This window comes from Cydia amplana, chromosome 8 (assembly GCF_948474715.1).
Source record: "Cydia amplana chromosome 8, ilCydAmpl1.1, whole genome shotgun sequence".
In the NCBI taxonomy this organism is placed as follows: domain Eukaryota; kingdom Metazoa; phylum Arthropoda; class Insecta; order Lepidoptera; family Tortricidae; genus Cydia; species Cydia amplana.
The window spans coordinates 14,364,899-14,380,341 of record NC_086076.1 but is presented as its reverse complement, the minus strand read 5'-3'; the positions used below and the strand labels follow the sequence as shown (position 1 = coordinate 14,380,341).

At 41.1% G+C, this 15,443-nt stretch overlaps 2 protein-coding genes across 2 annotated transcripts in view; one reads left to right on the top strand and one right to left on the bottom strand.

Annotated features, from left to right (window-relative positions):
- The window catches only part of LOC134650326 (phosphoribosylformylglycinamidine synthase), a 39,775-nt gene that overhangs the window by 2,884 nt on the left and 21,448 nt on the right, over positions 1-15,443 (top strand). The window contains exons 4-11 of the mRNA XM_063505287.1: positions 394-506; positions 1,950-2,203; positions 10,376-10,507; positions 11,108-11,236; positions 12,238-12,366; positions 13,450-13,524; positions 14,000-14,191; positions 15,193-15,366. Coding sequence (XP_063361357.1) covers positions 394-506; positions 1,950-2,203; positions 10,376-10,507; positions 11,108-11,236; positions 12,238-12,366; positions 13,450-13,524; positions 14,000-14,191; positions 15,193-15,366 — 1,198 coding nt within the window. The remainder of the gene's footprint in view (positions 1-393; positions 507-1,949; positions 2,204-10,375; positions 10,508-11,107; positions 11,237-12,237; positions 12,367-13,449; positions 13,525-13,999; positions 14,192-15,192; positions 15,367-15,443) is intronic.
- On the bottom strand, positions 2,724-10,243 carry LOC134650377 (3-oxoacyl-[acyl-carrier-protein] reductase FabG-like). The gene is made up of 6 exons (XM_063505330.1): positions 10,232-10,243; positions 9,479-9,723; positions 9,040-9,118; positions 8,178-8,324; positions 4,540-4,626; positions 2,724-2,963 (listed from the first exon to the last, which is right to left on the bottom strand). Exons 2-6 carry the CDS (start codon positions 9,718-9,720, stop codon positions 2,724-2,726), a joined length of 795 nt encoding a protein of 264 aa, XP_063361400.1. The 5' UTR covers positions 9,721-9,723; positions 10,232-10,243.

Genomic DNA, 15,443 nt, shown 5'->3' with positions numbered 1-15,443 from the left:
GACTGGTAAATATTAAATGATATTTCGTACAGAAGTTCCGAAAAACTCATTGGTACGAGCCGGGGTTCGAACCCGCAACCTCCGGATTGCAAGCCGCACGCTCTTACCGGAATGTCTGAAGGTTCATTTTAAACTGACTGTTCTGACTGAACTGTTTGAGGAGTTGATAATTTAGCCAAATATCCAAAGCCGGGTCCACACAGCGAGCATACGGCCGAGGCGGCGCGCGCGAGGCACGTCTACACTGGCCGTTTTGTGCGCGAGGAAATTGCCTCGCGCGTATGCTCGCTCTGTGTGGACGCGGCTAAAGAGGTTAAAAAGTTGAAAATATAGCCTGTATCTATGATATTTGTATACGTTTATAGATTCTAATTTGAACGGTATTGTTTCAAGGGCAAAATCATACTGGACGGCAAAGAGATCAACGAATCATTAATTGATATGGTTGCTTCCACTCAAGCGACGTCGAACGATAACAACGTCATTAAGTTCGGTGATAACAGCAGGTAAGAAATTATACTCATATCACATTTATAAGGCAAGAGGTATACATATATTTTCGACAATGATTTTGAACTTTATTTCTAACTGGTAGAGATTAATTTTGCGTAATTTCTGTCACCCTTATGCCCGTTAACCTTTTGGACGCCAATGACCGATATATCCGCACCGTAAGTTCAACGCCAAAGACCGATTAATCGGTCACAGACCACAGAGCAACATCGACCTACGTGCATATACATAAAGTTCAACTTCAGTTTTGACACTTCAATGATGTGGCGTCTGAGTGATAGCTTTTGTGTTTGACACGGCGTGGAAAAGGTTAAAGGGAGCTTAAATTAAGACAAGTATCATTTATTTTACTCAGGGCTATAGTACATTTATTTTCTTATCTGATATTTTTTTAATGTGATACTTTAACCCCCTGATTTATTTATAAATCTTAACAAACCTCTGCTATAAAAGTTTCTTTCTAACAAACACAATGTTGATATGACAGATAGGGACAAATTATGTTAGACGGTTATAAATAACGTCATAAATACTTTAAACAACAATAAAATTCTACCAAAATTGTGAAGAAACTGAATTACACTCAACATTACGACTATATGGTGCGCTCTAAGCTTTTAATATTAGAGCAGACACACTGTCTAAGTCATCCACACCCTTCTAGTGCCGTACCTCTACTTTTAATGCTTACATAATTTAATTTAATTTGATTAACTACTATATATTGTAATCTTTTAGTTATGATGACACTTAGAGACATTTACATCTCTAAATAATTTTAGATTATAGTTTTTGTATCTTTGTGTTTTTTTTTCAATACTATTGTTATTGCGTTTTTTGTAATTCGACATTTAGAGGCTTTATACATCTCTATGTTAGTTTGATTTGATATTTACGGCTTAGTTGTATTTTATAATTATTGATGTGTTTTTTTTTGCTGTATGTAAATTCCATATTGACGTGTAAAAGTGCCCTTGTGGCCTATTTGCTGAATAAATGTTGATATTTGATATTTGATATTTGCCCGACTACCTGCGGTCATAAACTACACTTTTGTCAGAGGGATGCTGACCTGCGGTGAGTGTCGCTGTACATTTACTGCAAAAATAGGCTACGTCACTCACACGAGAGCTCACGATCGTCGTTCTCAGTCGCCGAGGCCGAAACCGACCTGGACAGGATGATGATGAATATTCCTTTACAGTAGTGATGTACCGACTATTGATTTGGCCGACTAGCCGACTCTTTGGCTAGTCGGCCAGATCATTAGTTTCGTCTTAAGTTATTTCTCTTTGCCCTGCTTTTCTGTCACTTATAAAGTGCCGACTAATCGGCCATTTTTACCGACTAGTCGCCGACTAATCGCCGACTACAAATGAGGCCGGATAGTCGGCTTTCCCGACTAGTCGGTACATCCCTACATCCCTACTTTACAGTGCCATCAAAGGATTCAAGCACACAAAACTAAAGCCGACCAACGTCCGAGCGCCATCCCAAGTCATCCAAGAGGTCACAGAATCCGACATCATATTCACAGCGGAGACCCACAATATGCCCACCGCTGTGGCTCCGTTCAGTGGGGCCACTACTGGGACTGGTGGGCGTATTAGAGATGTCCAGGGGGTTGGGAGAGGGGGTCACACTGTTGCTGGGACTGCTGGGTATAGCGTTGGAAACTTGAACATTCCCGGTAAGTGTAACATTCGGATTCGATAGCGATTCACACGCTTAGGTATACCTACTTAACCTCCTTACCTATACCTACTTAACCTAAAATTTGCCACTGAAATTTGTAGGAAATATAGTTAATTTTGCGTTGATTGAAAATTGAACGAAACAAAGCAAAAGCGACTCTGTTCCAATTGAACATGGTTTAAATTACATCGAACTGAATAGGTACTATAGGTAGGACCTTGGGCCTTAGGATGTTAAAGGTAGACAGTTGAAATTGTCTACAGAAGATATAGTGTACGTAATAAGAAGCTCCTAGCTTTTATATTGACATTTATTAAAGAAAAGAAAGATTCGACGCGGTTTTATTACGAAATTATGCGCGTTTAAAGTAGGTATGTAGATAATTATATAGCCCGTAGCTTTTATGGTATCATTTATTAAGTAAAATAATAGTCGCAGTTTTATTACGAAAATAAGTATATGCCATCAATTCAACGGCGCGTTAAAATAAAAATAAAAAATCGGACATATTAGAATTATTTCTGAATCTGCTTCTTAATCTCACTAGACTCCACGGCCAAATCCACTCCACCGTCGACCTTGATCACAGTCCCCGTGACCAGTTCACAGTCCTCGCTGGCCACGAACACGACCATCTTGGCCACATGTTCAGGTTGACAAACGCGCCTCATCGGGATGCCTTTAGCCATGTCGGTTAGGTAGTCGGAGTACTGCTCGTCGCTGATGCCAGTTAGTCGCTGAACGAGCTCGCTGACCTGCAGAGATACAAAGACATTTAGACCATGTAGGAGTAGGAATTTGGACGTTGGTATCATTTCCACAAGACTCATTAATCCATCTGTGAAGTGAGTAGGTCTGGAATATAGGTATAGGAAACATGATATATTATTATTGTAGTACAGGGTGGCCAACTTAGAGGTATACAACTTTTTTTTGTCGCCATTTTATTTTGGCGGTAAATATGACAGTTATTGCATGAAAATTCGTTTGTGTAGATACGGCAAATTTATTATGGAGCGTTTTACGACGGAACAACGTGTTTTAATCATTAAAAACAATAGAAACATTAAAAGTAACGTTTCCCGGTCGATTAATTTCGAGAAACGGTGACATTGACTGGCCCCCAAGATCGCCTGATATAACAGCTCCTGACTTTTTTCTGTGGGGCTATCTAAAGGGACGTGTCTATGCTAATAGGCCAACGAACCTTCAGCAATTAAAACAAAATATTCGAAACACTGTCGCTGAGATAACGCCAGAAATGTGTGAAAAAGTGATGAAAAACGCGATGAAAAGGGTTCGCATCTGCCATGCTGCTGGTGGACATTTGTCTGACATTAATTTTCCATGTGTAATTGCTGACCCTACATATTATATTTAACAAGGAATACTTAATATTTTTTATGTTTTATAGAATAAAATTTCAAAAATAAAGTGTATACCTCTTATTTGGCCACCCTGTACATATAAGGAGAGGCATGTAATATGACTCTCCTCCATATTAGGTTAGGAATGTATCCATATACGGAGAGTCATGTAAGATGACTCTCCTCTACATAAGGAAAGGAATTTAGGTCATGCTACTGGACACCATCCACGTGTAAGTCTCCCCACCTAAACACGGCCAATTAAAAGTGTGGCTGTTATAGTTCGTTTTTTTAGCATTAGAAAGAACTCCACAGAAGCAAGCGTGCAGTTTTTATCAGGCTCTTTAATTGTTAATAATTATTGAATTATCTAATGTAGCATGGTCAATACATATAATTTACTTCAAATTATTACCGCTAAAAGTGCCGGATTTGGAACCACAAGCTTACTTCTGCGAAGTTCTTTCTAATGCTAAAAAAAACGAACTATAGTACACAAGTGCTGTGGCGTTTATTTGTATCCAACCGCTTTTCCGTGTCTATAAGACACACCAGAGATTAAGGATTTCGTTGCGTGTTCCATTTTCGAAAACTTGGCTGTGGCGGCGATTCCAGTATTCGTTGCGGATGGCACACCTATCGTGTCATACGCCACACGTTAAAAACATTGATGACACGCCTGTCGTGCCATCCGCATCGAAACGGTTAACTGGTAAGTATGGTATACATATATGTTACTGTATATGTTAGTCAAAACCGTAACTTGACGATTGGATCCATGAGGGATCGATATTAAATAATTAATGTGCGAAGTACGTGGTGGGGGTATTAAATGTGTCCATTATCCGCCAGGGCGGCGCCACAGTGATACATAGGGCCAATAAATACGTCGAGATAACTCGAGCATACACGAAGAGCGTCGGTCGTTGTATTAAAAAAAAAGAGAATTATTTTTGTAACTTACTGTGACTCCAGGGCTTACGGTGTTGACTCTTACGCCTTTAGGAGCCAACTCGAGGGCGATCAGTCGTGTGAAGTGGTCAAGCGCAGCCTGTTAAAAAACATCATCAATTCATTACAGACATCGCGGTCGCCGTTGTGGGCGGTCGTGACATCTAAAATTCTGAATTTATTTTTAAATAACAATAATTGTACATACTAGAACAAATTAAATATTTTAATTTGTTATTATTTCGAGTATATAAATTATAAACTGAAATAAATGTCATATACTAAGAAAAAGAGACCTCTAGTGCCCCAGGCTGGAATCGAACCAGCGTCCTCTGCTATCGCGGCAGGTGCCTGACAACAATAATTTCAGTTTTCAGTTAACAATAATTGTGTAACTGTGTCAAACCAACATCAGCACTTTTCAATAACTATGAATTTTACACGTTTTGCAAATCAAAGTGTGCAATGGGGACAAAATTACGCAAACATGGAAGACGCATTTAATAGAAGTTCTAGACTAGAACTCGTAAGTGTAAGGCCTGAGTGGACGCTCGAGTTGGTCGTGCAGCGGGGCGGGGCGTGCGGCGTGCATGTTAAACAAATGCAAACGTATAGGAGCGGCCTTAGTGCACGCTGCTCAAATCACTTGTGAGCCCGACGCCACGTTGCACGCCCCGCCGAACGCACCGCTTCGAGCGTCCACTCAGGCCTTACACTAAGGACTCCTCCTCCCGAAGGAAGACTTACGAAAACGGACCCGACTTTGCCCTCTCCAGCACCTTCAGCGCAGCCCGCGTCGGTTCATGTGGTGTCGACCAGCGAAATCCAAGGTTGGCTATCCTCGATAGAACAATGTTTAAACGAAATATGCACCATTGCAAATGAAGGAAAACTAAATTCAGACCAGAAGCTAAAAATAAACAAAATAAGCAGGAATGTGGCAGGTGGAGTGTCCCAGCTGGCCTTGCAGTACTAAGCGGTCAAGCAGCAAATTTTAATCGACAATGCTCATCTTCAAGCTTTATCCGAGCAGAAAAACATCTGAGAAAGCTCCAGCATAGTCTACAAGTTGCCCCTAAAATAGAATCAAAAGTATCCTTCGCGGAAAAAGTGAGAACAGGTAACAATCGAATTTAAACTGTTGTGAGACATATTACTAACATTGAATAATTTTACGCAAACATGTCGCGCGAGTGACTTAAAACAAGTGAGTCTAAATCGTAAAATTATTCAACAGGTAACAACTCATCTATAGTACCTATCAAGAGCAACTCAATTGTAATTTACCCTACGGAGAAGGACAAGTCTAGCGAGGACACCAAAAAACGTGTACAGGACCTAATAAAACCCGAAGCCCTTAAACTACATGTTCGCGGAATGAGAGGGACGAAGAACGGAGGCGTTATTATAAATACCGACCGCAAGGACGATCTAGAAAAATTAAAAGCATCCCAGCAGCTTAAAAAATCAGGATTAAAACTGGAAGAAAGCACCAAAAGGAGACCCAAAATTATTTTGTAACTAACTACCTTGTAAATTGTTAAAGTTGAATAGTACATTATTGCAGAGGCCGGGAAAGGGCAATTCGTGGATGAGTTTCGATTTTGTCAGACGACGCGAAGCGGAGTCCGACAAAGAAGACGAATCCACGAATTGCTATTCCTGCCGAGGCATATACAGTGCTTTTCTCCAAACATGCGAGGAAATAAGGTAAAATAATAATTATTTAAGCATCAAGCATGACTCAAATCGAACCTTCACATCAAAAATGTCAAAAACAATTTCCCTCTAAAATTAATTTTTAAAAGTTAAGGGCACAAAGTTATTCTGCCATTCAGTACCATTCAATATTCGTTCATTCAATATAATTGTGCAATATAGTTGGTCAAACCCATTTGTCAGTCAGTAAGAACCAGGAAAACTATACCCATCCTTTTCTTTTGGGTACTAGTACTAGTGTAAGACAAAGATAGTATGATTCTCTCTGTCTATGTTTGAAATGAGAAAGTCCCTTGACAAACTATATAAACTTTATGTACACGGATCCTTAAAAAAATATAAAAATAATCTTTGATTTTATTAAGCAGTATTCGCACGATCATACACGAGCATAACGGTCTTGTAAGAACGAGACAAGTAAGGTCGTTTATGTTACTATCTCACTCTATCCTATAGCTTGAAATGATAGCTGATCGGGTCGTGTAGACGCGGCTCGTGGCTTTAATAATTGGCTGTTTGCGTTTTTTATTTTTAAAAAGTAAAAAACACTACAGTAATAAGTTATTACTGTAGTGTTTTTTCATTCCCGTCCGCTAGAACAGGACAGCGATAGTTTGATTTTTTTAAATTAGAGTTTGACAATAACGTAAAACTTCCTGTACTATTTTTGCTACAATAAGGTGAACATTTCCGAGCATATTGGAGAAAACGATTTAACTGATTTGTCACTGTTATTTAGCTACGTTCCTGTACTATAATTATAATCTATATTGTTTTGCACAATAAGCACCTAACTTACACTACATTGACCTACTAACACGAAATACCTAAAATACAAGAATTAAGTTACTTAGTTTAGGTATTGATGTAAAATATGTTAGAGCCAGTTACAATTTTTGCTTATAAGATCTTTTGTTTTTTTTGTTTACTTTTCTAAACCATGACTGTACATTTATAATATTTAAGTAACTATTTAAGCGTATTATGATTGTTTGTATTTGTTGTATATTTGTAAAATAAAATTTATCTTATCTTTATCTTATCTTATCTTATTACATTTTAGTATGAACATGGGGTGACTTTGGGTTATCTAGTTCGCTGGGTTTAAGGTACCTACTGAAAGAGATAAGATACAGCCAGAGGGCAACTTCATAACAATTCTAGTGGTACATATTATGTTTCTTGTATTCTAGATTTATTTTATAAACCTTTGTCAACGAGACTATTCTAAGCCTTTACATTACATAAATTAAATTCAAAACCCATAAAAAGTTTATGACGGGTTCTGTCAATATCTATTGGAATACCCCAATGTCAAACCTCGGACTACCTACATACAGTTACACCCTCTTTGGTGTACAATCATCATTCGCTTGCCCTTGTCCCATTCACTTGGGGTCGGCGCAGCATGTCTTTTTCTTCCATACTTCTCTGTCGTCCGTCATCTCATCATTCACTTGCGTTCGTTTCATATCATCTCTCACACAGTCCATCCACCTTTTCCTCGGTTTTCCTCTCCTCGTACTTCCACATTCATTCGTTTACAATCCTTCAATTCCAAAGTATTGCAAGTGTGGATGTTTACTTTCGACATGTTGTAAGGCAGGGCTACCATCGCTGTGCCCATGACGCTGGATATGTTCTCTTTGGTTTCAATAAGCGAAGGCGTCGTTAACCGCGAGAGGTTGTAGTAGGCAGGGTCAGTACCGGCTAAAGACGTCGTTTTAAAATGGATTTACCTTCGACATGCTGTAAGGCAGGACTCCCACCGCTACCGCTGTGCTCATGACGCGACGCTGGATATGTTCTCTTTGGTTTCAATAAGCGAAGGCGTCGGTAACCGCGGGAGCTTGTAGTAGGCAGGGCCAGGTACTACCGGCTAGGACGTCGTTTTAAAAACAAAACAAAAAAAGTAAGGTAAAATGGATTTACCTTCGACATGCTGTAAGGCAGGACTCCCACCGCTACCGCCGTGCCCATGACGCTGGATATGTTGACGATGTTCCCTTTGGTTTCAATAAGCGATGGCGCCAGTAGCCGCGTCAGGTTATACACGCCCCTTACGTTCGTGCTGAACACCTGTAAATGGCATAGTTCTCACTAAAAACTTTCCTATTATAAAAGATAGCCATAAAGTTGGTTTGTACGGCGCCATATGGGTTGGTTTATAGACAAACCAAGAATTTTTTATATCATAAAGGACCCATAAGTAACCTCTAGAGAGGGGAGTTGGTTTACGCTCTAATTGTACACCTACACCCTACACTACAGTTGAGTTCACAAACATCTTTACAAGCCAACGTTGAAATAGTACATTACATACCTAGGGAGGTGAATTCGTGAATGCTCCAGATCGCATGAATATGCGATCAGAGGGCCTACCGCGAACCACGTTCGACGTGTTACCTCCCTGTCATACTTACGTACGAATTTACAAGTGCGACAGAGAGGAAACACCTCGAACGTGGTTCGCGGTAGGCCCGCTGGAGCTTTACGAATTACCGCCCGTGGTTTGTCTAAAGTTTTACGTCTTGCCTTGGCCAGGAAGTGAGATTTTCTTCTCGCGTAGCGACGCGTGACGTAAAATATATATTTTACACACCTCTAAGTCACACGTCTTAAGACTTCCTAAGATCGCAATAAGGTTGTGTTAATATATGTATTTTGTAACGTTCGTAAAGTGTTTGTGAAGTCGACCGTCCAATCTACTATACATTCGTAGACCTTATGTATTTGTAATAAGGTTTACGAATCGTATATTTTATGGACAATTTCCGCAATGACATACTCGTACCTTGTCAAAAATCGCCATGTCCGTACTCAAGAGGTTCGTACGCGCGCCCACGCCTGCATTGTTTATCAGGACATCTAGTCTGAAATTATACAATAATTCGTCAAATAGCAGACAAACTACTTCCTAGTTTGTTATAGCGTTGTATTTTATGGTTGCGTCACTTTCGTTTCCCATATGACTGAAATATTGCTACTGGAATATTTGGCCAATAATAGCTAGGTATGTTTTCGGGCACTATATATATACTTACATATCCTATGTAGTCGCGAAAAGGTCTACGCATCACAGCACTTTCTACGCTTAACTATACTAGCCGCGATTCAAACTGACGACCAGGAATATGATACTGTCTCCTTCACTCTTGCAACGACCATGCAAGTGTGAATGAGAAGTTCTACGACTCAGACCATCAGTCAAGACATTAGAAAGTAAACTGTACCTTCCATAACGCTCCAACGTTTCCTTAGCCGTTCTCTCGCACCCCTCATCTGTCGATAGATCGGCCACGATCTCCAGAGGGCGTTCGTCCTTCGCGCATGCGTCCGCGACTGCGCGCAGATTCTGCGCGTTGCGACCGACAATCGCAAGTCGCGCGCCACTTTCGGCGAACAAAATGGCTATGGCCTTACCTATTCCGGCACTAGCGCCGGTCACTAACACCACTTTGTCGTTGAAGCTCATTTTGTGAATTGGTCTTCGTTGAAAAATATACATGTTTTATACATTCACTTGAGTCATCAATTAATCAGCCTATTAGATAAGATAATCCCTCCAGTTAACTGTAAATCTAAAAAGAAGACAAGATCAGTATCAGGCATTATCAATACACCTACCTAAATAATATGAAAAAAAAAACAATATCTACTGTTTACCTTAGTATGAATGTAAAATAGCCCTAATAAATTTGCTAGAGTCTGTGCGGAAAGAGAAGAGTCGTAGAATGTATTGGATCCCATACATTTCACGACTCTTCTCTTTCCGCACAGACTCTAAATAACAGTTTGCACAATGTTTGATTTTATTGTCGTTAACTGTGTACAAATGTACAAATAGACAAATGTCGAAGAGCGCGGCTTCTAGTCACATGTATTATACATACTTACGAGTACTATAGGAAGTCCCAACCATGAGAGTGCTATATTGTACTATTTAACGATTTCTTGTATTATTTCCAAAATGTTACCTATTTTATTTTATTGTAACAAAGTGTACTTCAAACACAATCTTGTATTGTTGATGAATAAATATGATATGATATGATAATGGATGCTTTTCTATTTTTTTGATAAGCTTTGTTCGTACATTGACAAAACAATAATGAGTCAACATTTTCCAGGTTACGATCTACCATGGGAGGAAAAGAGCTGGGAGTACCCGAGCAACTTCGCTAGTCCGCTTCAGATAATCATCGAGGCAAGCAACGGTGCTTCTGACTACGGCAACAAGTTCGGAGAGCCAGTTATTACTGGTATAGTTTGTAGCTTTCTAATAGAGCCCGAAGGCTAATCCTATTGTCTATTGTTAAGTAAAACCGCTCGTGCCACGTGCCACAACCACCTGCATAAAAAATCGGTACTTCGGTTACTGAGTGCCGGCGAGTCGAACGCTACAGAACCAGTCTAAAATGTGTCATCGAGATGCGTAACAAAGGCGCGTTATCGGAGAGCGCACCTACACTGGTTTTTTGAGCGTTGGACTAGCCCGCGCTCAGGTGCCAAATAGAATAATTAGGACCCTTTTTTGCAGGTAAGTAGCACGTGCGGTTTTACTGAACAATAGACAATAGGATAAGCCTTCGGGCTCTACTAGAAAGCTACAAACTATAAACACACATTTCGTTCTTCCTCGCGTTATCCCGCCATTTTGCCACGGCTCATGGGAGCCTGGGGTCCGCTTGACCTAATCCCAAGAATTGACTCAGGCACTCGTTTTTACGAAAGCGACTGCCATCTGACCTTCCAACCCGGAGGGGAAACTAGGCCTAATTAGGATTAGTCCTGTTCTGGGTTATCTGCGTAGTTAGGCTGTCCTGGTTCATATTAATATTTATTTATGTTTTGCTTTCCAGGATTTGTTCAGTCATACGGCCTAAAGAACGGCGACAACGTGCGCGAGGAGTTCGTAAAGCCGATCATGTTCAGTGGCGGCATTGGATACATGCCACACTCTATGATCAAAAAGAATAAGCCAGACAAAGGTAGGAATCGATGAAAACAGGATCCCTCTAACTTTTCACCCCCGCGTATCCCTAATCAATTTTACCAGATTACTGTACCCGTTTGACTGCATTGTAAAAAGTTGGCGTTTGTCAGCCTCTTATATCGATGGAGCAAAGAGTAAAACTGTATTTAGTTGAGTCTTTGGCAGCGGGGTTTGGTATGCGTACTAAGGTGTTGGGATTATTGTAAATAAAAGTGTAGACTCCGGAAACATAATTACTCTATTTAACACTACTCAAAAACTAAACTAACAGAAATTACAATATTTACTAGTAGTAGGGAGCGATATAAAATCAAGCTCGACCTGTGATAAAGGTCTCGGACAACTCGACGAGTTGACGTCTAACTCAGAACTATCCTCTGACTCCCCGCGATTCCGATGACCATAACTTTGCAGGTAAGCATCAGGCTCATCGGGATAGCGGTACAGGACCGATAACGGTTTGCACATGCGGGATGCTAGCGTTTCTCACGCTGGCTACAAATTAGTTTATTACTTAAGTTAACAATAGTTATTCGGACACCGACAAAGAAATAAAACAAAGATGGACAAACAAAGAGTCAGTGCCGACAAGGAAAAGCATTTTACAATACTTTTACAAGCTTATTCCTAACAGCAATAAATAAACAAAGTTACCGTTACGAATGCTATGCACATTGCGTATAACGGGAAAAGCTAAAACTTAATTTATTTAATTATTTATTTAATATCATCTAAGCTTGGGCGAGTGTAGGACGCAGTCCCTACAAGTCCAAAAAATAAATCAATCAATATAACATTTAAAACTTTCGCGTTTTGAATACATGTCCCTCGTTTTTTTAGCATTAGACACGTCAAGTTTGTTTACCCTTTTTCTAATGCTAAAAAACAAGCTATAAGCCATGTTTAAAACCGGGTCTATAAACCTGCGTCGAAACGTATGGTTTAAATCATTTAATTATTATCATTAAATTAATCAACTACACAATTTCTGCGCAGGCATGCTTCTAGTGAAGATCGGAGGGCCTGTGTACCGCATCGGCGTCGGCGGCGGCGCGGCTTCGTCCGTCGCGGTACAGGGCGGCGACTCCCGCGACCATGCGTTGGACTTCGGCGCTGTGCAGAGAGGTGAGGTTTAAACGACTAAACCATGTGGGGGAGATTTCCAAAAGGTCTATATACTACCCACTTATACTTGGTCAAGCAAAACTTGTCAGTAGAAAAAGCGGCAAATATGAAAAATCGCGGGTTAGCAACACTAACGTTTGAATAGGCTACATGACTAATTTTTTTTTATGGTATCAATCGATCGGGTTTGTTTTTAGGATCAAATGTCTATATGGGACCCATTGCATTAAAGTAACACAAAAGTCAGAAATTGTAGTCAAAGTCCGACAGTCGCACTTCACTCGCGAAACGCCCTATACAAAACGGCCAGAGGCCGTGAAGTCATCGCCCACCTTGTAGTATGGACAAAACAAGAAAATTGCGTTTTTCTCTGTGAAATATTGCGTTTATGTATATAGTTGCTATACAATATTTTTTGGATGAAATGTAAGCCCTTACTTTTATCGTTTTTGGAAGGTAAAAAAAACTTAAATTTTGAAACTTTCAGGTCCTGTAATTTTGAAATTTTTCAATATTTTATTTTAATATCCACATTATTGTGATAAATTGCTCGTTAGCTATCTATTGTACTAGATTTTGTTATAAAATTCAACATGTGTCATCATCCCTATTGTTCGAAAAACGTGTGTCATTTATCTCTTATCTGTGGAACTGTTTTGTTTACATTTCATCGTTGTTCGATGTACATTGCTGCCTTTTGTTCGTTTCCTAGGGATACCATACTTTAGTTTGCTTTACATTGCTACTGACATATCTGGCTTGACAGACTATAGTTTGCTGATACTAAAATAGTGGATTATACAACGGGACAGGGGCAGGCATAGCCGTATATTGTTCATTGTAGGTTGACCTGCTCCTCCACTAACATCCCTACGATTTTGTAGCTCACTGTAATAAAACTATAAGATTATATGTAAATTTTTGGGCCTAAGGAATAGAGCGGCTCACAGTCGATTGCCTCAATATTTTTCTTCGTTAGCATTACAAGGAGCCGTAAAATTTGCAACAATCGTTCCTACCGTAGGACATCGTGTATCTCGTAATGTTTAAGTATGTTAATTGTAAATTGATTTTGTTTGCCAGGTGATGCTGAAATGGGCAACCGTCTCAATCGAGTTGTAAGAGGGTGCCTAGAGGCTGACGTCAATCCAGTTGAGTGTAAGTTTTTAAAACAAGTCTTGTTATTGACATAACCTTCATTCCGTGCATAACACGGTCACATTAGACATTAGTCGTCTGACCAATTAAACCTAGACAACGAATTTTATTAGGTGTATAATGCTAGTTTCATACTCCCATAGTAGTCTCTCGCAGAATACATGTATGCTAGTACTTGTTTATCGTTAGCAATTTTTTCACACATCGTTTGTACCTATAGCACATAAATAATAGTATTAGGTACAGAAGATTCACTTTCTAACAAAACGCATCTATTACGACAGATATGACCGCCAGGTGGCGCAAGCGCGAGCAGGCGTACGTTCCGTAGCGATGCGCGTACTATGGCTGGCCAGTATGGTATGGTAGCGTAGTATGGCTGTCTAGACAGTAGACACCAAAATTGGTGTGGGCCGCATGTACTTGTAGCGACGCGACGAAATCGCCTGCTTATACATTGTCTATGGTCTTACAGCAATCCACGACCAAGGTGCCGGCGGCAACGGCAACGTCCTAAAGGAGCTGGTGGAGCCCTCGGGCGCCGTGGTGTTCACCGCCGAGTTCCAGCTCGGAGACCCCACCATCACCACCCTGGAGCTGTGGGGCGCCGAGTACCAGGAGAACGATGCGCTGCTGTGCTCCAAGGAGAACAGAACTGTTCTAGAAGGTACAGCACTGCTTACATTGCTTAGCGCTTTACACCATCCCACTAACAACGGCAACGTCCTAAAAGAGCTGGTGGAGCCCTCGGGCGCCGTGGTGTTCACCGCCGAGTTCCAGCTCGGAGACCCCACCATCACCACCCTGGAGCTGTGGGGCGCAGAGTACCAGGAGAACGATGCGCTGCTGTGCTCCAAGGAGAACAGAACTGTTCTAGAAGGTACAGCACTGCTTACGTTGCTTAGCGCTTTACACCATCCCACTAACAACGGCAACGTCCTAAAAGAGCTGGCGGAGCCCTCGGGCGCCGTGGTGTTCACCGCCGAGTTCCAGCTCGGAGACCCCACCATCACCACCCTGGAGCTGTGGGGCGCCGAGTACCAGGAGAACGATGCGCTGCTGTGCTCCAAGGAAAACAGAACTGTTCTAGAAGGTACGTCGTTGCTTACGTATTTTAACGCTGCACTAACCCGGGGTTAACCGGTTAAACCTGGAGTTACCACAGTAACCAGCACAATTTGACACTGGGTTAACGGTTTAACTGGTTAACCTCGGGTTAGTGCTATGGTGCAAGTGGGCCTCAGCGCTTAGCACTAACCCTGGGTTAACCGGTTAAACCTGGAGTTACCACAGTACCCAGCACAATTTGACACTGGGTTAACGGTTCAACTGGTTAACCCCGGGTTAGTGGGATGGTGCAAGTGGTGCAAGTAACTTGTGAATCGTATAAACAACGACATGAAGATGTGCTGACATTCCATCAAGTGCAGATCTGATGTGTAAGTTACCAAGTTTCAAAAAAGTAGGAAAGGTTCTCGTAAATTTCAGGAAAACTTCATATTAAATTAAGGAAACATTTATTTTAGAAACGGAAAATTACGATCCCCATACAAAAATATGAGGAGTATCCGAAATTTGTCAATGCACGTCGACTGAACAATATTTTGGTATATGTTGAAAATTGAACCTACATATAAGGTTTGTTTTAAAAGCAGCCCATTGTTTCAGAAATCTGCCAGCGCGAGCGCTGCCCCGTTTCCTTCGTGGGCGAAGTGACGGGCGACGGCTACATGAGTCTCGTGGAGGGGCCGTTCAGCGACCAGTACCTCAGCAGAAACGAGAGACTGAAACCTGAGATCAAGGACAAATTGCCGTACGATCTACACTTGGAGGCTGTCTTAGGTACAGTCGCCATCAGATATATCGGAGCGGCCAGGGTGCCCAAAAATATCTGAACACGCACTCTAACGACTTGACAA

What these genes read in the sequence shown, in the direction of transcription:
- LOC134650377 (XM_063505330.1), bottom strand. Translation starts at nt 9,720, where the DNA reads ATGAGCTTCAACGACAAAGTGGTGTTAGTGACCGGCGCTAGTGCCGGA. An exon ending in ACGTTGGAGCGTTATGGAAG is followed by an intron (nt 9,119 to 9,478) that starts GTACAGTTTACT and finishes GTATAATTTCAG; the next exon opens with ACTAGATGTCCTGATAAACA. An exon ending in ACATGGCGATTTTTGACAAG is followed by an intron (nt 8,325 to 9,039) that starts GTACGAGTATGT and finishes TGCCATTTACAG; the next exon opens with GTGTTCAGCACGAACGTAAG.